Source organism: Grus americana, chromosome 10 (genome assembly GCF_028858705.1).
Source record: "Grus americana isolate bGruAme1 chromosome 10, bGruAme1.mat, whole genome shotgun sequence".
Lineage (NCBI taxonomy): Eukaryota > Metazoa > Chordata > Aves > Gruiformes > Gruidae > Grus > Grus americana.
In genome coordinates this window covers 10200087-10223287 of record NC_072861.1, presented here as the reverse complement: position 1 = coordinate 10223287, position 23201 = coordinate 10200087, and the positions used below count along the sequence as shown (strand labels likewise).

General features: G+C 37.3%; 1 protein-coding gene and 1 long non-coding RNA gene across 4 annotated transcripts in view; one reads left to right on the top strand and one right to left on the bottom strand.

The window, feature by feature from the left end:
• WDR72 (WD repeat domain 72) overlaps nucleotides 1–14819 on the bottom strand; it is a 117296-nt gene extending 102477 nt beyond the window's left edge. Inside the window, exons 1-4 of one of the 3 annotated variants that reach the window (XM_054837387.1) lie at nucleotides 14763–14819; nucleotides 5318–5479; nucleotides 4138–4244; nucleotides 1099–1177 (exon numbers count right to left, since the gene is read on the bottom strand). In XM_054837387.1, coding sequence (XP_054693362.1) covers nucleotides 1099–1177; nucleotides 4138–4244; nucleotides 5318–5470 — 339 coding nt within the window. In that variant the 5' untranslated portion in view covers nucleotides 5471–5479; nucleotides 14763–14819. Of the gene's footprint in view, nucleotides 1–1098; nucleotides 1178–4137; nucleotides 4245–5317; nucleotides 5480–14199; nucleotides 14228–14762 lie in introns of those variants that run through there. The other 2 variants (XM_054837385.1, XM_054837388.1) reach the window with 2 other exon arrangements.
• A 302-nt stretch (nucleotides 14820–15121) lies between these two features.
• LOC129210942 (uncharacterized) lies at nucleotides 15122–21881 on the top strand. Its single transcript, XR_008578677.1, has 3 exons — nucleotides 15122–15145; nucleotides 15259–15333; nucleotides 21819–21881. It is a non-coding gene; the product is annotated as an uncharacterized LOC129210942 (long non-coding RNA).
• The last annotated feature ends 1320 nt before the right edge of the window (nucleotides 21882–23201 follow it).

Below are 23201 nucleotides of genomic sequence, written 5' to 3'. Positions count from 1 at the left end.
GAAGAACAACTTCTTAGTCTATGCTTTATATGTACACACATATATGTAAAAGTATAGATTATTAAGTTATTCTTCTATATTCTTTATTTAGTAATTTAAGTTTTTCTCTTCCCGTAATCATTAGCAACTGTGTTCGAATTCATCATATCAACTAAAACAGCATCATGAAAAACAGTGTTTATTCTGGAAGCTTTAAAAAATTTGGATTCTGAATTTGGCCATAGTTTGAGTCACATGAGGTCTCAGACTTCCATCATTTGGAGGCTTAGTTCCACCCTAGACTTCCTCACTGAAGAATGACAGCATTTTAATTAACCTAGGAGCCCTGAGCTGCTGCTCTTCTAATATATCCAGAAAGAAGCCACCTCTCTGAATCCAAACCATACATGCTGGGCTCCTCAGTCACACACACACACATGTATTTCAAATACAGCCTCACACTCCAACATCTAGATACTTAGCATACCTGCACAGAGTTCAAAGCAGACACTTGAAATTATCTGAAGTAATATTTAAAGCAATTTGGCCTCTGAAAAAAGGGATCTCCCAAGTTCTGCAATGAATTAAAGTGTATTTTTGGAAATGGGGCAGAGCAGTCTTTTAGGGGGCAGCAGTTAGGCATCAAAACCTTTCAAATGTTTAAAAATAAGCTCTTCAGTAGACTGTCTCACAATGTTTGACTAGATTGCTTGTATTTCTAAAATATATCATCAAAAAGCCCATGTTAAACTTGAAGTTTCCATGCAATTGTCACAGGATAAGAGTAAAGATTGAGACAGTTTCACTCTGCTACCCAGTGCCCAAACTTTACAGCAAGTTAACTGATACTGCACTCCAGACATTTGCAGCTTAAAAAGCATCAGTTTGATTTGATTAAGGAGTTCAGAGGAACACAAAAGTCTCACTTCTTAGACGGAAGTAAAAAGAGGAAAAATAACAGATATAAAACTACTTATATTGCAATAGGTTTTTTCCTCCTATTAAGTATGTTATGAGCTATACAGTTAAAATTGTATGTTTCTGAAAAATATCATGTTAATAAAGCAAAACTCCTCTTGCAATGAACAGAGATATTCCATGAAAAGTTGCCATACTTACATAGATTGCTGTATGCCTATAAGGAAGCTTTGCGTTCTCAATGCACTGTCCACTAGTGACATTCCAAACACACATCTCCCTGCCAAAGATAACTTTATATTATTCTCTGTCATTTCCACTCAATTGGCTGGAATAATTTTGTGCCACCAAGTTTTTCTTTAGTGCTGTACTTAAGCGCAGTCTGGTCGTTTATGCGGCTTTTTGTTACAGATTACTGGGTAAGAAGATGTTGCAGTCATTAGCAGGGATGACATACAGTATCTGTTTCTTTTTGTTTTGGTAATTACACCCTGCTGCCTTGCAGCAAACCTGACTTTAAGGCCAACACTGGTCTACAACAAATTGTAGGTATACTGCCATTACAGCTCGTCAACGCATCACTGTAACTATCTGTCATTGGAACTACATCCCCCTGAAAATGATTCATTTCACTGAACTTAAACCACACGTTTTGGAAAACATAATGCATCTTCTGTCGCATCAGACTTCAGTGCTTGAGAGGAACTGCGACTTCTGTGGAGAAGAAACAGTGCCACCATGAGGCTACTCTTCTTGCTGTATCTGTTACGATACAGCACTCACCTCTTGACAACCTACAGGTCTGCGCATCTCTACACTTTGTTACGATTAAGGTTAACGTTTGAGAAAGATGCATTAGCCGGTTTTCCTCAGCTAGACGTTATTCAACACGCTATGGGACTAGAGTACATCAGAAACACACTCAAATAGTGTAGTAAATGAGGTTGTATGAGGTATGTTGTCATAGCTCAGCAACTGAATGTTGAACTTTGATGCTTTTAGATTTTATTTAAACAGCAAGAATTATTTTCCACAGTTGAAAATCATTTTATGATTTCTGAAATTACATTAAGACATTTTCTGTATGAGGACTTAAAGAACACTGAAAAAATATTCTGTATCAGAAATACTACTTAGCGATTTGCATTTTAATCTACACACTTTCACATTTTATGATAATCTAAAAATATTAATTTATATTTTTCAGCTGAGCAAGAGCAGTAAAATCTATACACCTGTAGTGTAGCAACAGAGTCAGTAGACCAAAAGTCATAACTTAAGCAGAACGCTTACACTGTTTGTTAAACATTTCAAGGCAGTGAATTTCTCCTTGTTTGTATCAGAACAATTACAGTAACACAGCTAAAGCAGTAAAGTTGATACATACATGCAAACATGCACACATGAGACCAGAATATAACTTCAGCTTCTGCATGTTGCACTGAATTTACTGTGTGTACTAACAAGGATGAGTGACATCACATGTTGCTAAACCTGTCCTACAGCATATGCTATACGCACACACAGGACATCAGTGAGAACTTCTGGATCATTATGGATTAATTTATAGATTTCCCTATAAAAAGTACAAAAATACTGTTCGATACTCATCCTTCTGGGATAAGCCAGTTATACAAACACTTAAGAGATTCTGAAGTGGGATGGTGGGAGAGTATCATCTTCCATACCATTTCCTCCACCCTCAATACAAAGAGATGGAAGCTTGAAAATGGCAGAAGTGAATGATTCACAAGCCAGAAAATGCAGTTCGACAAACCCTGCATCTCCTGAAGATGAGGCTTCCTATTTGTAATTCTCTCAACTTCATGCTGCAGCCTTCCAGGGATCAGTGATGGATGCTTTGCCCTTATGTAATACAGATGAAAAGTCAGCAGTTATTTGGTAAAAGTGAACATTTAAAGGGACCAGAAGATTATTCAGTCCTACTTATACACATTCCAAGCAAGCCCGATGATCCCTTCAGAGGCAGAACCTTTAGGATGTGAACATCTCTATTGTATATCTATAGCAAAAACCTCATTTGTTTAATGCTTTTTGGAAATACAGTATCTTTTCTCCTAGTATTATCTGGAAACAGTACTGCACTAACAGAACTTCAGAATTAAGATAAAAACAGTTTCACCTCTGAGCCCTTGAGTAGAATTTTAAGAGGCCAATACAAACTAGTTCCATAGACTTCTCACCTTCCTCTCTGCACATAACAACCAGAACTGTTTACCACTATCTGTCCAGCGGGGCAGCCTAACCTTTGAAGATTAAGAAGCCTGAACCAGTTTGTTCAAGTTATCCCTTTCTTGTATACTCATGATTGAGTGTGAGAATCAGAGATCCTAGCAGCTGGAAAGGATAAACAAGCTCCTTGTTGAGAAACAGGAAGGTGTAGCTTGAATTGTCAGGAACTCTTCATGCAAAGATGTTTTAACAGAGCTGTCCTGTCAATTGGAAAAGATGAACCCAAAATGAAGATAATATTAAGCAGCAAGACAAAATTAAGGAAAGCCCTTAAGGAAGAAGCTAGCCCTAACTACTTTTGAGAACTGAAATCCTGAACAGATGGGCTTCAGATCCCACCTTAAACGATTACCAAATATTCAGAAAGAAAAAAATAAATTTGAATGCTAACCTAGCAGAACTGCAGAAATTAGTTTGACTAAAGCAATGGGCCAAGTCACCACAAACACATAGGAGAAGCTGCAAGATCAGGAGCCTCTAAAAGGATGTACTTCAAAATAGCAAGTCAGATGTAAACAAAGATAAGGAATATATATGCCTTTTATTCAAGGACAGTCTTTTCTGTGCTTCCGTACGTACTCACTGAGCAAGTGTGACCCGGACCAGAGTACATTAGCCTCTTGTACTGACACAATTCTCAAGACTGAGCTCAGGAAGGAGCAGAAGAACAAATCATGATATTAAAATGCTTCTGAATCTGCTGATTCCCTCCCATAGCCAGTTATTCTCCCTTTGAATGGGGCCTAGCTGACCTACTGAACAATTCATTCTCCTGACTACTAGATATCTGAATCTCCCAAAGCCTTCTCTTGTCCAAGAAACAAGCTCTTAGACTATTGTAAGATAAGCAATACAGTCGTCATCCTAAGTAGCTGCTATCCTTTTCAGAAGTGGATTAAAAGCCTTCTGCCAAATGCTGAATCTGACCTGCGCCTGCCATACATTTCATGATTTAAGAAATGAGTAATTGAATATTCAGTTACCTACCCATTTTCAGTAGCACTTACTACATATGGCTGTTTCTCAAACTCTCTTGCTTTTGCCAAACAAGTTACAGAAGCAGTATGGCCAAAGAGAATTTCTTTAGATGAAATCTAGGAGAATAATACAATGGTTTAACTTAAACATAATATTTTGTGTATAAACTAAGGAGATCTAAAAAAGTTAGAGAATACTACTTTTAGATATTATTAATGAGTAATTGTCAATCTGCTTTATATTCTTATGTTCTTAAATCATGTTTCTGGAATGTACCAAGATGCGGATGGATTATGCAGTTTATATAAAGTGCAGTCTTTTTATTCACTGTAGTCTAAAATTTGCACCTTCTGAAGAATTTATGGAGCATCAAATGTTATAAAACAGGCCATGTGCAGAATACCTTTGGTCTTCACCCTACAGCATGCAGCAAAATTGACAGAGTGAAGTAGGGAATTGATATAGCAAAGCTCTTAAGCATGTGTTTCTTACAATATATTGTAAGTAATCCCTTTGATTAACTGCACTGGATGCAAAGATCTTAATGGGAAAAGGTAGCCCCATACGAGTGCAAACTAAAGTTTCAAGCTATATTTGAGAACAAATAGGGCAGCCGAATCCAAGGAATGCAGAATAGATAATTGTAACTGCTTTGACTCTGTTCTGTTCTCAGGAAAATATGAAATAGTCAAAGCAATAGCAATAATATGCCAGGAGGTTTGCAGCTTAATTATACCAAAAATATATATTTCATCATCTTCTATCTTTCTACAATTTTTTTCCATTTTTAACCTGGTAGAGAGCTCTGATTTTACAAATAGATTTTTTTTTTCCTTAAATAACAGGCCATGCTCAGCAATTGATTTAGAGAAAAAAGAAAACAGACTTTACAAGATAGGAATCATGATAATTGTGTATGTTTACTTCCTATCATACTCATAGCACACAATTTCAAATTATAATCCACAGGTCATGATAATCTATGAAAAACTTTCCACAGTCTGTAAATAACAGGTTGCTCATGTAGGCGCTTCAACACTTTTTGCATCATGAGTTTCTTATGACAAATATCAAACTACCTTTAAAACTTAATCTAAATAAGTGCAAGTCTGGATAATCCCATTGTTAATAACAAAAGATAAAACTCCAGTCAGTCTATTTGGCAGACTGTGGCACAGCAGACACAAACCTTTAGTTCTGATGAAAGATCCCAGAGACATATTTGTCCTTCTTCACTTCCCGTAACTATAGTCTGCTGGTCATCTGTAATCATAATAGCAGTGATGCTGTGAGAGGGAGCTATTTTCCCCCACACTGCCACAGCCTGTACCGATACCTTCATAGTCAGCACCTGAAAATGGAAACAAGTCATGATAATTTTAAGTAACATGAAAGGTAAGAGAAAACAACTATTAAAAAAAGCGATTTAATCACCATCTGAAAAGGGGAGCTACAAAATACTGCTGCAAAAAGTTTATAAGGCATTAAAACATTTTCTAGCTGTTGCCAACATCACACTAACACTTTCATTACGACAGGTATCCACTAATACCCTAAATATACAGCAGGACAGCGATGTGCCACTATTTTAAATCTAGGCAGTATCAAACAGGACCAGAGTTACCAGGGACCAGTACTGTCACAACACTGAAATACCAGCAACAGGAGTCACATGCTGCTCCACACAACCTGGATTAGCTCTGATGGGCTCACATCACTGTCATCTTCCTAATTTTGGTTGGTGGAGTATACCATGCCTCCAACCAGCAGTGCTGTTCATTCTCAGCAGCTAACTGCTGGAGCATGGAGATGGCATGGGAGCAGAGTGCCAATAAAGAGTCTGTGGTTCCTAGGAGGATAAGGCAAGAGAAAGAGATAATAAGCCTAGAAGGACAGAAGAGGTGGTGGGTCTGGGATGAAGAGAGAAACGAGGCCCAGGACAGCAAAGCACTATACCCTTAGGCATTCAGTGGCATCTCCTAGAGACGAGACCCAAAAGAAGGGTGAAGGCAGAGGGGCAAGCTGAGAAACAGGAAGAACAGACAGATTAAACAGGTGCCAGTAACAAGGTGCTAGAACAATGCACTTGGGAGAGGTCAGCCAGAAGACATGATAGTAAAGATAAAATCTTGTGAGAAGAGACAGGAACTGGGTAGAACAAAATGCATGGCAGCAGATAACAGTCAGCCAAAGGAAGCAATATAGGAATATGCAATATAGGAATGATGCAAAGTGACACGAAGAGCAGTTCCTGTGATAATTCAAAAAAGACCCCAGGACAGAAACAGAGAACAGAAGCAGCCTTTCAAGCTACATTTAAAAAAAGCTGTAACGCAAACCATCACTAAATCCAGCACAGCAGCAACTGAAAGCAGGGACACAGACAAGAGGTATCTTCATTACTACCAATAAAAGCCTTAAGTGACAAAGAAGTAGAGGAATGGTCTTGCTTCCTGACAAGAACATGAGATGAAGGACTCAGCTACTGAGAAAAAGGGCTGAAAAGACTGGTATGGCAGACTATCAAGGTCCTGCCATACAACCTCAACTAGAACAGAGGCAGAGGAAGAAGAATCTAAGACAAAATTAATTGAGGTCAAGAGTTTTACACTAAACCACATTTAGTTTCATTTTAAAGCTCTTTGTGGGCATATCACAAACTACTGAGAGATGTTATTTATCCCAGCTTTAGAATTTGACTTTTCTAAAACTTATTTTTAAAAAAATCTCTAGTCATATGAAGTATTACGCTTATTGGTGAACACTGAAGTCCTTTTCCAGTTTATACCCTGAAACAAAAGTTGTTCTAGCCAAACTCTAATGATATGTTTTTAGGTATCAGCTAAGCAAAGAAAATTCACCATTTCATAGGGCTTGTAAAATGGTGGCTGCCAAGTTAACAGTTTGATAAGCCAAATCCTGAGTCTTTAAAAGGCATTGTCTTGCATTTCATGTAGTCATTTATACTTGTGCCATGGGAGTGTTCAATTAGTGTAAAACACCATAAGGCAGCAGAATTCAGGTTTGTACTGCATTGAATATGAAGTCATAAATTACATTTTCTTGTAAAAGCAGCAAAGAATCAAGATTAATATCCTTAGCAGAAGACCTACTGCTGCGCAAATGATGAGTAACAGAACTTGGAAAGATGATCAACAGAAGTTAAAAACCAATTGACAGAATTTGCTCATGTATAGATGATCTATTTGCACACATTTGGTTTAGATCTCCATGAGCACTGTGAATTAATAAACAGCTATTACTATGGACAAAACATTGGTTACACAAGAGAATTTAGACTGAAGTGTTTCAAGAACATTTTGAACTTTTTCCTTTATGTTACAACTTAAGCATAAGAGAAATAGAAAGCAGAAAGTATATGAGCTTCCACATTAATATAACAGTCCTTAACTTTCCCTTGCTTCTTGGTTAGCTTCTCCTTTGGATTAAGATATTTTGATGCACAAGATAAGTATTTTGCATGAAGGCTTTGCTTCTAATACCATGACTTCCTTAGAAATACTGCATACTCACACACACATATCCACATTTTGTCTGACAATATTTAGCTTTATCAAAGCTATTTAGTGATCCTGATGGCACCTAGAGCAAACTTTTTTAATAAAAAAAATCAACAGATATTTATCAGACTTGTTCCTTTAAAAAAGGTAAAAACTGTTTCCACAAAGTCAAATATTGCCCAAGGCATATCTGAGCTGCATGTAGCTTATCAGCACATGTCAAATTCCTCCAGCTCTACCCACTCAAGCATGTCTGATTCACAGTATTAACCCGTAATTCAACTTCAAATCAAGTCCCTCAGTCCTACTCCCTGCTTACAACCTAATCAACTTCTTTGTCCTGCCCTTATGATCGCACTGCCAAAAAGAACACTCATGACCGTAAAAGACCCTCCCTTTTCTTAGTTAAAACCATACCAGTTCATCCCACCACTAACTTGTCACATCTCTACCACCCTGTCTCTAGTACTACGAATACTTTTCACACTGAAACCATATCACAAACCTCTGTTAACTTCAGAAATTATCCCAATTTGCAGAGCTTCAAGGACTTTGGCTGTACTACCTCAGCAACTGTGGACCATTTGTACAGTATTAAAGTTTCATTTTTAGAGCTGAGTTTACCATCTTTTATTCTACAGGAGCCATGAGGTATTTAGAAGTTTAGTCAAAAGCTTTAAGGGGACAGAGAGCAGGAGGTCTGACCTTGAATGCCTTTCTAAGCACATATTAATGCAAAGGCTTTTCCTCATCACTCGGCTTTTTTTGACTGGGACTGGTCATGAACCAAGTAGAATAAAAAAGGTCAGATGATAAAGAAACAGTGCCATCATAACTCAACATATACTTTCCCATAGAGCCCTAATTCCAATAAAGTAAGCATATCTTGACTTTATCTCCTCTACTGGCCATAAAAAACCAAAATTTTTTTAGCTTCTGTATTAGGCTCGTGTCAGACTTTCCAATCACTGCCACATAATTACTGCTTAACCTCAGGCACACATCCCTGCGCTGCATTTTCTCAAAAATTATAAACCTAAAGCAGGGGGGTTGGGAACATACAGGTTAGAATGGAAGAGTTGCTTAGGTCTTAGGAGCATGCATGTGCTCACAGTGATTTGAAGTGAAAAATCTGTTTTGCCCCCACTGAACTCTGCAGCTCACATTCCATATTGGTCCTTGCATTTACCTTCAGAGTTTGCTCAAAAGCGTAAAGAAAGCTTTCCAGTATGAAACATCCTGAACAATATTAAAGTATTAACTACAGTTATAAGAATCACATTTCTTGACAAATACCTTGATTTTTAAATTAATTCAAAATTCACCAGTTGTCACATACATCAAGGACTTTAAAATTAGGAAACTGGTTGTGACAGAAACCTCCTTCTCATAGCTACAGCCCATAACAAAAGCTACCAAATAGGAATTTATAGCTTATTTATAAAAGGAGAAAAGATTTTGTACAACAAAATATCATTCTACAGGTAAGAGTCAGCCTGCCAAAAAACCTTTTCTGAATTTATATTCATACTTATTTCATGTTTTCTATGCATCCTGCACTATCAATACAAGATCAATTGTTTTAAAGTCCAGTTAAATGTATGGCAATCAGTGTGGGCACAAAAAAGATGTAGAAATTGGCTTACGCTCCTGAAAATATTAAGAGATTAACAACATTTAACTGTTTGTATTGGATTAAAAATACAAATATTAAAAACCCACAAAACCACCAACAAATGAGGATAGATGGGCCAAAATAATTAAAACCAATTATTGACAACTTTATAAGAGCAGCATATGTCTTCTCAGTCTAGCAAAATTCTGTTTGCCCAGGCTTCAATATTCTTGATGGCTAAGTAAAATAATTTAAGTTCCCCACACAGACGTCTTTAGATTAATCATTGCAGTAAAGTGTTAGGAAGTAAATTTTAGGCAGAGCCCGGTAGGTTTTCATGACAAATTCTTAAGGTTAGTGTGTTCCTAACCTATTTTGTTCTCCCACTCCTGCCCATTCTTTGGCTTTATCTGGCATTCTCTCTTACTGTCCATATAAGAAAAGTTCTAGCAATGTTTTTTTGTACTGTTAATAAAAAGCTAATTATTTTCCTTAAAAATAGCTTTGACTTGCAGTCTACTGATCCACTCTATATTGCTTTTGCAGCTTTCTCAGTTTACTTTGTGATATCAATGTTGCACTCTCCTTAAGGATGTCATATATTACCTCTGCTAATCAGCAAAGACATATAACCTTTCCCAAACTAAAAGATTATATTCACCCATTGTCCGCAGCATATAGCAAGTCCATCTAAGAGGCATAAATAATAAAATATATTGCATTTACAAAACACTTGATAGAAGTATCTAAAGTACAAAATCTAAATATACAGAAGTGACAGACCTGTCTTCATAAGCCTGCAGATGTACCACACTGACACTCATGATGCTGCTCACAGATTTGCTATTTATATAATTTGTATTCAGAAGCCTGTTGTGTCCATGAATCTGAAAATACCAGTCAACCATACTTTGCAATTTGTGAAGCAGCAGGCTGCATGTGCATTTGTATAGGTGTGAGCAATGGAATAAATTAGAAAGAAATACAATGCTGAGAAAGATGCTTAACAGAGAAATGTAAATAAAATTGAGATATAGAGGCTATAGGGGAGAAGGCAGAGTATGTAATGCAGGAAAGAAAAAGAGGGTATATGAGGCTAGGTAAGTGAAAAGGGAATGACAACCAAAGAAGTTACACTAAAGACAGCAGGACAAAAGTAACAAAAAGACATCCGAAGTACTTAATAGCAAAGAGTAAAACAATGAAAGATTAAGATATTTTTTTAAAAAATAAACTAGTCCATATTTAGCACATTGTACAAAAGAACTAATAACTGGCTCCTTTAAGATGCAGAGTCTGCTCTCTGTGGGTACAGCAGCAAAAAAATATTTCTATAGCTCAAATACTTCAGTTAATGTATCTAATCAGATAGCAAGCAACAAGTGAAATACTCCAGTAATGAACATTTCTACCCTGTGTCCCACTACCTTGTGTTTTAATGCATTCTGCAGAACCCTCAGTATTCCACATCTTTTCCTCTACTTTGCTTTCTGCAGCTCCATCCTGGAGACCCTGCCTGCCAGAGCACTTCAGGTTTAAGATTTAATGGGACTTCCCTCGAGACCTGTCAGGCCTGCACCCTAATCGGCTGGAGGAGTCACTGTTGAGTGACACCCACATCTCCCCTGGGGTGTGAACGTCCTGCTTTTGCAGTCCAAGGGAGCAAGAGACTGGGACCAGGAATCAATACAACCCATTTTAACTAGCAAGAACCACCTAGTAATACCTTGTTTGTATTTCTTGAACAAGTGACACAAGAAACACTTATTTCATTCCACACAATAATTCACCACAATCAGAAGGAGCACAGTAAGGGCAACACCATCTCCCAGCTGCTGATTACATCAAAGGTTTGCAGCACAAATTCAATTTTATGATGTTAATCTCAGCCTGCCACTCAGAAATTTTCTCTGAGGGATATGATTTTTCTCTGGATTTCATTTTAAGAATGATTTTCTTCTTCTACAATCAATAAAGATATGTTTTCATCAAAAGACTCTATCTTGGCAGAATTCAATTGGCCATCTCAAAACCTTTTGGTGACACAATATTAATTAAAATAGTTTATGTTGCACCTAAGCTGGAAAATGGGGCAGTGAAAACATCAGCAACTCAGAACACTTGTGCTTTACACACTGTCATAAGGTACAGTAGAATAATCTTCATCTCCTTCAAACTACTGTTTTACCCCATAAACTGTTACATTATTTTAAGCTTGCTAGCAAAGTGTCATGAGATGCTCTTTTATTAAGTAGGAAAATTAAAAATGCATGCAAAAATATAAACTCCCACTTTCTTTCACTGTCATTAAAGGCTTCAACAACAACAACCAATGATATAATAGTTGTTTAAGCATATTAGACAACAATTAATGCTTGTGAGCTAGCTAACTTGGTGTTCAATCACATATATCAAGGATCCTGTACATATACAAAGTTTTTTTTGAAAAAGATCCATCATACAAGTGTGTTTGGAGCCATAAAAGATGCCTTTAAAGAAAAAACAACCACATTTGTTTTTACTGTCTGAAATACAGTGTCTGAATGTCCTATCAACTATAAGAGTAGTTATTTACAGGAAATGAAATGTTGCTTAAGCACTACATACATGTGAATTATTTGCCACTTCCAAAGCCTTAAGCATACCAATAGCATCACTTAAGTCATCTTCAGTGGAGTTACTCATATTCACATGGTGAAATGCTTTGCTGAAGCAGAACTTTAATCAGGTGTTAGGACATCCACTCATTAATTCTTACAGCAAAGCACACATGACAGAAAAGGGCCATCAGTTTCTGCAGAATGTAAGCTTTGATTTCTACAAAATTGCATCTTACTGACTTAAAGACAGGTTTTAACCTTAGTTTTATATACATTAAGTTATGCCTACCTTTATTGAAAGTAACAGTTTTTCACATGAGAAAGTGCTGCTTCCTTATGCTAATAAAGAGACAGCTCCTTAGATTTTCTTAATTATAAATTGTCCTTTGAGCAGAGAGACATTTATGTCCTTTAAAGAGTCAATGATCCCAACATGATCCCAACATAATCCCACATGAATCAAAGAGTCTACTAAGGTGGTGTCAACTCCAAGTTTATGGCCGACATAACTTGGAAAGCGTAGAGAGTAATAAACTTTAAGTCTGTGTCAAGACTTCCCATAGATGCACGCAAGAGTCACATGTAATCTACAAGTGCTTTGATCGACTTTCACTTTTATGAAATATCACAGATTCTGTAATTAACTAGCCATAATTAAGCCTACAGAATTAATTCTTATTTACACTGCTTTAACACAAAAAATACAAAATCTGGTAAGATCAAGGCACAAAAACTAAAAAACTCCCCACAAAATCTCAAACTGAGAGGCAGTGAATATGCATCAAAACTTTAAATCATTCATTTTGTCTTCCTTAAGTGACCTTGAACTCATTTAAGAAAAAAACTGCCTGTTGATCAGAGAGGTGATGTTTTTGGTTCAGCTACAATGTACTCTGGAATGTTTAAATAACAAACAAAATTGGAATCAGATGCTGGAAATAAAAGAACTAAAACATTTCATCAGCTTTGGGTTTTTGGCTAGTGATGTAATAATCACTAATCAGTGGTGTAATCAATTGCATCATAATGAAGATTTCCAAAGTCTGACAACAAGAACTCCTTATTTTTCCACTTTGTTCTCTGAATACTCTTAATTTCCAAACAGGCCTCTATGCAGTGTTCTTTGCTATGGGGCATGCAGCTGTTTAGTGTAAACAGCTTGGAATGATTTAATATATATACACACAGTCAGATCTGCTTGAGTAAAAAGACACTGTTTATTATGAAGCAGAATCAAAGTCCAAAACTGATTCAACGCATTGCAATGCACGGATTGCAGTTTTCATTACAGTAAACTTCCAATTTTAACACTGAAAAGAATTTAGTGATAAAAACCTGCTCTCATGTAATCAATACTACCAATCAACACAAACCTTTTGAGCAGAACTAGCTCACCATGACAGCCATTTTTGCAACGAGCATTCCCAAAAGATTGTAGTTCTGTACCAGTGGCATTACTGATACGCTAAAATTTTATGATATATTAAGAAAACACTACTCCTGTTCCTAGCAGTGGCTAGAAAAGTAATGATGACAGAAACACCATAAGGCTTTACATGAGCCATCCTGATTAATTTCGTAATTGAGCAAGTCTCAAAAAATCTCTAACTAGAATTATTTTCAAGAGAAAATGGAACTGCTGTAAAACAAATACAAATTTATTTCTACTCTAAGATTTTGCATCTACTCAATGGGGCATCACTAACATAACACAAAAGCATTTCCCCATTTCAATAAGCTAATATTCTGAGCTCTGAGATGTCCTCACATGACCGCTTTTCTCCAAGAAGTCCAGTGAATAATTATACTCTAAGACAACTGGTAGAATACATTTGCTAGATTATCTTGGAATCGGAAGTCTCTGACACTTAATATCAGATATCAAGACTGTTGAAACAGAACGAAGTTATATATTTGATGCTAAACGTACAGGGGACCAAGCAAAACTCCCAGAAACTTGGACGAAATTTGCCCAAGAAAGAAAGAACAAACCGCACACCAGCCGAAAAGGCTTAGCACCCATCAGAAGCGCTCCGTGGTACCCAGTATTACCGCTCTTGGCCACAAAACCCAAACCCACCCTCGGTCGCTTTTCTGAGGCGCCGGAGGAAGCAGAGCCTTGCGGCCGCAGAGCCGCTGCCCGGGCGCTCAAGGACAGGCCCAGCAACCGGCCCGCGGCTTCCCACCCAGGGGAGAGCCGGGCCGCGGCCTCGGCTCAGCACCCGCCTCCGGGGCGCCAGCGCGGTGCCGGTGCCACCGCCGCCCCCAGCCCAGCACCGGCCTGGAAGTCTGAAGGGAGGAGGCGGCCGAGAGGAGCCGCGGCACAGCCCCTTACCTCCAGCGGCTCCCGGGCACCGCGAGCGGGGAGAGCCAGCCGGCGGCAGCCAGAGCGCCGAGGGGAAGGGGGAGGAACCTGGGACGGGTTTTATCCCGCTCGCGCCGCCCGCAGCTCGCGCCGCCCGCAGCTCGCGCCGCCCGCAGCTCGCGCCGCCCGCAGCTCGCGCCGCCCGCAGCTCGCGCCGCCCGCAGCTCGCGCCGCCCGCAGCTCGCGCCGCCCGCAGCTCGCGCCGCCCGCAGCTCGCGCCGCCCGCAGCTCGCGCCGCCCGCAGCTCGCGCCGCCCGCAGCTCGCGCCGCCCGCAGCTCGCGCCGCCCGCAGCTCGCGCCGCCCGCAGCTCGCGCCGCCCGCAGCTCGCGCCGCCCGCAGCTCGCGCCGCCCGCAGCTCGCGCCGCCCGCAGCTCGCGCCGCCCGCAGCTCGCGCCCACAGTCCTGTCAGCGCCCGGCGGCGCCCGCAGAGAGGCACGGCTCAGGCGGCAGCTTTCTCCGGGTGGAAGAGCGAGGGGAAACGGGGGCCAAATAAAAAACACGCGGGGGTAAATCTGGGCTACAGCCGCCCTACTCACCCGCCGCGCTCTCCCACACGGCTCCGCAGACCCGGGCAGGGCCGCACCCCGCCTGAGGCGGGACGGAGAGTTGCGGATCCCGCCCGCCCCTCAGAGACCGCTCCCCGCTCAGGGGGCACAGGAAACTTTCTACGTGCCCGCCCCGCTTTAAGTAAAATGAGCATTTCCTGCAACTGCAGGTGATGTTGATGCTCCTAACGAGAGGGCCACCAGATGCAGGCCGGCGCTTGCAAGCCGCCAGCCGGGTGTTCCGAGGGTGGGCCTTGATTTCTCCCAGCCGTGGGAATCAGCACCAGCTGTGGCGTCAGTATTTAAGGGCAGTAAACCATTAAACTGGGTACTTCATGGTGCGAGGAGGATGTGAGGTTCTTAATGTCAGGTATTTCTGTTTGAAAGTTGTAAGTAAGCTATAGTGAATATAGTAAGAGGCAGAAGTAGGGTGTGTACTTGTTCAATAGTTCATTTCTTTTTTTTCTTTCTCCTTTCCTAAAGGTCAGTCATAGAGAAGCTATGGTCTGTAAAAGATTCTTGTGAGAAGCTGAGCTGAAGTGGTTGTACAGTATACATGTGAGTTCATTTTAACTGCTGAAGTAGTCAGAACCACATATAGGGTTGCAAACAAAATTATGATTCATCATTATAAAATAATTCTCTCTGAAGTTATGACTTCCTCAATTTATTTGCTTGATATTTTTTTGAAATGCACAGGGAGTTAGAAGGAAGTTAGGAGACTTATGTGTATCTTTATTGTTATGGTTCTCCTATTTTAACATAATACATATGGTAACTAAAGTATGTAGTGTTTTTATTTTAGTATTATTGAGTTCACATTTACACTAAGACAATTTTCCTGAGGCATGTGCCTTGAGGTAAATAGTAATATTCTAAAATGTGTTAATGTAACTATAGTTTACATCTATGGGCTACATCTTAGAGGTAAGTGAATGCAATGCAAAAAATGTATGTAGAGTTTGTAACACTTTGAAACATACTTCTCCTAAACTTTTGTTTTTATTTGTTTTAGTAGCTCTGCAGCTTAGATTTCAGAAGACTTTCAATACTATAAAAGAAAAACCTTTAAAGATGAGCCTTCTTAAACCGATTCATTTTATAAATGATTTCATGTAGGCGAGTTATAAACCCTAAAAACAGAACTCTAATGGAAAGGGTGATATTTGGTTAGATTGTATCAGGCCAAGTGAAGAACATTGAAATAAGGTATCTTAAGTGAAAACTTAGGTACATCTCTTCTGGGCTTGCTTCTGGGGATTTTAGTACTAATCATATTGAAAGCAAAATGAGATCATGCAAGTCAACTCAAAAACCATATTATTTTTCTCAGAAAAGATGAACACAGGCCCTTTAAAGTCAGTAGTGATAACTGGAACTTCAGCTAAACTTTTTGTAGTCAAAAGATGCTTATCAAGACAGTGAAGCAATTGTATGAGACCAAGTGGTCTAATGGATAAGCTAGATATTGCTCCTGCTTTTTTAGCACTTTGTGTGAATTCTGCCTGTGAACCTAAATAAATGATTTTGACAGCTTCTCCTTAATCACTGATAGATGGAGGTTTCCATAAGAAAAACTGTCACATACATTTTAGCATAACTTGAGACAAAGGGAAGGTCACTCCAAAGACCTTAATTGCATCTTATGCTCAGAGAGGCTCATGAAATTGTGATCTCTATTTTGTCTTTCAACACCATATTTGTTACCTTAGTAAAATAAATCATTCCATAAAATCTAATCACATATTGATACCATGCAAATATATTTACAGATGTACATTAAAAATACTGGTTATGAAAGCAATATATATTGTATATACTACTTGTATGTCCAAATATTAAGAGCTATCAAAAAAAACCAAGCGGTTTTGTTTCATTTCCCAGTTTCTATGATATGAAGTATTATGTTTAAAAGTACATAGCTCTTCATCTGTTATAAATTATGAAAGTTTTAAAATAAGGTGGCTGTAGTAGCATCTAAAATTATATTTTTTTTTAAAAAGTGCTGGTCTCACCTAAAAATAAAACCTCTCATATCTTGTATAATGGTAGTCTAAAGTTTTCATTTTCATAATTCATTTTGGAAAGAGTGATTGAACTGCTACAGAGCTAAAATAGGTAAATCATCAAAATAGCATTTTAATAGTAGTGGATTAATACAAAGAATGGATTTTTTGCACTGGTTTACAGGGGTGATGTTGAACGGATTTCCCAAAACTACAGGAGTTTTGTGTATACAACTTAATCTTGCTTAAAAATAATTTATCTTATACCAAACTGCTAGAAATCAGATGCATAACCAGTATAAAATGCCCACATACAAATGTGTACCATTAGAGCCAAATCAATTTGCCGCTATATCTCAAGGTAAACTGATGCAATTTATGTCAAAAGTGCTCAGGTAAGACTTCAAATCACAGTATAGACAATAAAAGTCTTTTGCTGAAAATTGTTCTTCTAAATCTGATGATTTTGTTCTAAAAATAAATTGCATTATTTATAGATATAAAAGATTTTAAAGATAAAATTGTTCAAGTTTGGGAACTCTGCTGTAATTTCTTTTAAGAAATTAGAAAGTGAGATTTTGATACATATTTCAAGAACAGAATCTAGGATTTTAAAAATAGTGCTAAAAAATGGACTTGCCTGAAGTATGAGAGTGAACCAATTATTGGAAGCATTACCATAACTTTTGCATGTTATTTCCAAAAGTGTTGATAAGATGATTAGGCTCGCAGAACTCTGGTTTATCTCTCTTCTTTTCCTGTGAAGTGCTCCCTCGCTGTGTCCTTTTCTCACTATCCCTGGTTTAGCCACCTTCTTATTTTCTCGAGCAAAGAGAATCACTAGATGTTGCTGTTATGCTGCTGTCAAATCCCATATAGTCCACAGCAGTGGTATGAAAGGTAACTAGATTAAGTTAAATATTTGATCCTTTAATTATTTTTATGATGTTCAGTGACATTTTAATGTAAAAACTTTAATATTCTAATATAAGTAAAAATACTTATACACATTAAGTTGAAGATGTTGTGGCAAACACCCATACAGGAAGATAAAAGTCCAAAGATTAAGTATTTTTATATATTTCCCTGTTTTGTGGCACTGGTTCTTGACAAGAATGTGCATTATGGCAAAAACAGAATGAACACAGACTTATCAACCTACATGTTGTCATATCAGCTGGGTTTGCACACAAAAACAAACTGTAAGAATTACTTTGGCTCAAAACACTTTTCTGTAAACATCAAGTTATAAACATTCTTGAATTGAAATCCATAATGAATCATAGCCCAAGTCAAATGTATTACAAGTTGACATATCACACCTGACAACCAGTAAGGAAAGGGAGAATCTGCACAAATAACAGTAATTAAAACTGATCACACTCTTGAGCTCAACAGAGATCACTTCTTTCTGTTGGAGGAACATGAGATCTGTCCTGAACTGTTGGATCTCCACAAAGGAGGCAAGGGCAGCTCATAGATGAGTATGTACACAAAGGAAAGGGGTGTAGACAGCAAATGATGTAGACATAGGAAGAATATCTTCTGAAGGCAACAAGACTTTTTTCAAAAGTGAACTTTCTACATCAAAGCTAGACACATCAGTTGCTAGCTGTATTCTTTGGGCATTACTTTCACATGCTGTTACAGAAGGTTTGCATTCTAATTCTAGTTCTTCTCCTAATTTTTGGTCTGACATGCAGACCACTTCATCTCATCTTATCCAAACATAATTTTTTGTAACAAAATGGGGAAAATGAGATTTTGTGAAGTGTTTTTCAGATCCTTTTGTTCAAGAGGGTTTTTTGGCCTAGTGAGCTAGTGCTAGATTTAGAAATGCCATGTTCCACTGCAGACTTGGGTACTGGTCTACTTGGAGACATTGCGTGGCAATTTCCCATGTCAGTGTTTAACTTTCCCCGTTGTAATTTAATAAAAATGAGATTTACTTCCATTATGAAAAGCCTTGAAATCTGAGTGAAAATCACTTTTAAAAAAAACTTTGAAAAAACTTTTACAAATGTAAAAAGTTGTTCCTCTTTCTTATGATCTGGGGTTGTGTGCAAACCTGTGCATTCCTATTTCTCACTAAAAATGTCAGCCCACTGATTTATTAACTATTCAGATCATACAATAATTTCAGCCTCTGTTCTGATTATTGTAATTGAATAATTAATTTATCCAGCATTCTTCAGCTCCTTTTAAGGGTTTTCCTCTTTATTGAAGTTACTTTGCTGCCCATTCAGATAAACTGAAATAGTTATCTGGCCTCAATTAGCAATCAAGGCATGTTTTTCAGATGAATAAGAGCAATTAGTGGTTAACAACATTGTTGACAGATGTCACATACTGAAATATGAGACAGCATTAGCTTAGATTACATTAGGGGATAGTTGTCAAGTACTGAGAATTTATTGTATTATCTTATGTGTAATGTGATGAAATATTGATGAAAATATGTCACATTTCATGTCAATGGAGCTATTGTTTTGCAAAGATAAGCTATGGGTATGTTCACGATTGGATATACTTCTGGAGACTTAAGAATTCTGTTGATTGAATCAGTGCTTTTATGAGAATAAATGCAATTTCACAAATTGCTGTCGGATAAAAGGGTGTGGTAAATCTATACTTGTTACATTCTGAATTTAAAACGGGGTGGTATTTATTAGTACAGAATGCAATATCTTGATGTCTTTCTTACTGGATTTACAAACTGTACTGTATTGTCTCTTTCCAAAAATAATAATGCTGTAGCTGCTAGGTCCAACAATAGGGTAGTTTCACAGTATTAATTTTAAAATATGAGCAATAAGTACACTTTTGCTTATACATTGTCATGATAAGACTGTAATATACCCTTTAAGACGCTAGAGGGAGCAAAATGAAAGCAAGGAGGAAAATTAAATCCTATTAACTGCTTAATTTTGCTCAGAATGTGAAAAACTGATTTGTTATTGTTGAATTCCAGTTTAACTACTTTTTAAGCTTGTAGAAGTCACTTTCTTGTTTTGTACTTTTAAATATTTTCAAAAGCTTTTTCCTTGCTATAATTACTCACTTCATACTTTTGTCTTGCAAGATTATCTGCATAAAATGGGTTCATTTTTTGTTCTTTGTGTTTCTGAGGAAAAGTGTGGAATACTAAATTACATTTTTTAAGGGGAAAAGATAAGGTAATTTTTGTAACTGCTTTTCCCAATTTTAAAATTCCTCATAATAAGCATCATGACCTCACCTTTCCCAGTATTCTCTCTTTTGTAAGAACATGCAATGTAGGCAGTTATAGCAGCTGTATTTCTTTCTAGGAGTTCCTTGCTTCTTACTTTTGTGGGACATGAGAATCCAGGAGAAAGAAATTACCTATTCTGTCTTTCCACAGAAGCAGGATAGGAAATATTTCTGTTTCTGGTAGATATGTATTGTGACTTTAGGGTCTAAAGTGATATTTTAAAAGAAAAGATTGCAAGTGCTGAGCTATTACAGATATTTTAGAAATATTCCTTTAACACTTCCTATATTTTCATTAAACAGATAAAGGAAATAAAGATATCTTGTACTTCTTGATTTCCATTCTGGCTTCATGGCTTTTCTTGAATACAAATATTTTAAAGTGAGTTGAAGAGAGGATTACAATTTTAAAGATATGGGTACAGAGCTCATACAGATCTAATGCAATCACTGAGTGTCCCAGGAATGGAGAATTTTTGAAAGCATTGAGAAAAGGCACATTAAATTTGTAGCATATATAATCAATTGTAGACCCATAAGATTACCAAGGCTAACTGTGTTAGAAAAGATTCTGTTAAATCAGAGTAGTCAAACTGTTAGTCTATTTGCTTAAAACTTTTTTTTCATTTAAGAGTGGAGATGAAAGAATTACTGAGCCTTACCTAATTTCTTGGTAGCGCTTTATTGCGACACATCTATCCACATGTAGAACAATTCCACTGACACCAAGAAAGCCAGCTAGGTCCAAGCACTCCACTAAATCACAAATTCAGAGGGATGATTGTAGGCATACAAAGATACATGAAGTGATGAAAAATGGCATCTGTTTGATATTAAGTTTAGGAAGAGATACAGAGACCAAAGTAACAAGTCTGGTGCATAAGATGAATAAAATTAAATGTTATGAAGAAAAAATAAGGTACATTTTCTATGGTATTTTTTAAAAAAGTACTAGATATGCTTTCTCTTTAGATGTCTATCTAAATCAAGAAAATTTGTCATCTCAAACTTTTCATGTGTACTATGAAATACAATTCTGTATTTTAGTATATTTTTTGTAAAGTTAAATATTTACTGTGATGTGTTTTAAGAGATAAATAAGATCTGAAAACATCTGAAGTTCATTTGGAAATGAGAAATCATTGCTCTTCTCCAGAGTAAAACAAACTCTAGCCGCTAGGTGTCTCTAAATGTAAAATAAAAGTAATCAAGAAGGCAGCTAAGACTGCATAACAACGTGTGGAACAGAGGTGCAAGAAACTGGAAAACATTTCCTTTCATCGGGAACAAACTTGTACTTTTAACAATCAGTTACTGAGAAGAAATGTTTGGTCTCTGATGGGCTAAGTTTCTTTTGAAACTTATTCCTCCTTAATTATAAGGAGAATGATTTTCTTTCTGTGTGGCAGCAAGCAATTTTACAGAAATCATACCAATAAGCAGAGCTACTAACAATGAAATAAAAACTTTAGAAAATCTTGCTTAAAACAGATTCTAAAAAGACTTTTTTTCTTTGACATTAATATTTCTTTGTATTGTTTAAAGTACCTTTCTCTGATCTGTCTGGCTACACAAAGGGGGCATGCTTTCTGGGGCATGTGACCTCGGTGGTCCAAATGAATCGATCATTGAAGAGACAGAGGTTGTGGGAGGAGGGGGGATGGACATGGGCACAGAACACTACCCAAATTTTAAGGACCATAATCAGATGTGGTCCTCTTCCTAGTTAGTGTAGTGATACAATAACTGGTTTGTACATATTCTATTTATGTAAAATAGTAAAAATATTTATCTTTCTTTTCATAGCATTCTTAATGAGAAGATCCCAAAGCACTGTACAGATGTTAATTCCAACACTATTTTCATAAGACAGGTAAGTGACAGTTTTTTCAGTCTTTATGAAATTGGAGTCAAGGAAGGAAAGATTTGAAGTGACATGCAAAATTTGCACAGAAAAACCTTAAGGTTAATTTGGAGTGAACAATCTATTTTTTCTAAGATCTAGGACCAAATTAAAAATTATACAGTTTTCTCATTAACTCCAAGTATTCAATTATTCAAAACTTAGAAATTTGTGGCACTTTATTAATAGTTGAAATACCACTTTTTGTGCAACAGAATAAGGAAAAAAAAAAACCACTTGTGAGAAGATATTTTTAATCTAATAACCTACTAGTGCCTGTAACTATCATATTTGACAGGTGGAAAATAAATCTATGGCAAGTTATTGTATTTTTCTTTGTGTTAAAATGTCACAATTTCTTTTATTGTTGTGGCTTGACTTTTTGTTATTAATCTCCAAAACTGTAGTGAATAAGTATTCCAATAAAATTTGTATCTATGTACTTGGTGGTTAATAACACATAACATTTTGAAGGAGGGCCCTTCCTTTGTTTCCTGTTGGAAAAGGGTAAATGGAGGTGATTCTTGAGAAGCCCAGAACAGATCACCTACTATCCCCAGCCATAGTTGAGCCTATCTTTTGGAGGTGAGGACGAAACTGATCTAATTTGTAGTTCCTATCTTCAGTATTGCTCATAGTTTCTCAGGGTCAGAAATCAACTGATTGATTTTCTGCTTATCCTGTCGCTTTGATGATGTATCTCTTGATAGCATATTTTGTTACAGAGTTCATTATTTCTATCTTTTATCACTTCTGGAGTCTACTGAAAATTATAGTATACACCTGGGGATGCAGAATCTATAATTCTGAAAGGTAGAAAAAACTGGCTGGAAAACAGATTTTTTTCCTGCTTTCCTGGTTGAATTCCTTCTCACTGGTTTCGGCTTTCTGTGTTATGATGACCATAATGATAATATAGTTGTTTATCTTTGAATTTGAGCTGAAGAGTGCACAATTTTTCCCCATAATAGACAAAAATCTTCTCCTGCTAGTTCTCATTTTAAGCCAAAGATTGACTTCAAGGGGAAGGCAAAAAAAACCCCCCATGACAGTGTTTCTCCTAGTCTTCTGAGGTGATTGGCATATTTCTTCATGTGCTAGTGTAAGGAGATACTAATGAATGTTGATCAGCTGAAAACATCACTCAATATATTAATTTGCAAAGGAGCAAATTCTTTCTTAAAGGGAGAATTTCAGAAGAAAGGTAGTTAAAATGTTGGTGTTCCAAGGTCAAAAGTTCTTTAAAAATACACATGGGTCAGCATGAAAGTAGGCAAGAGAAGATG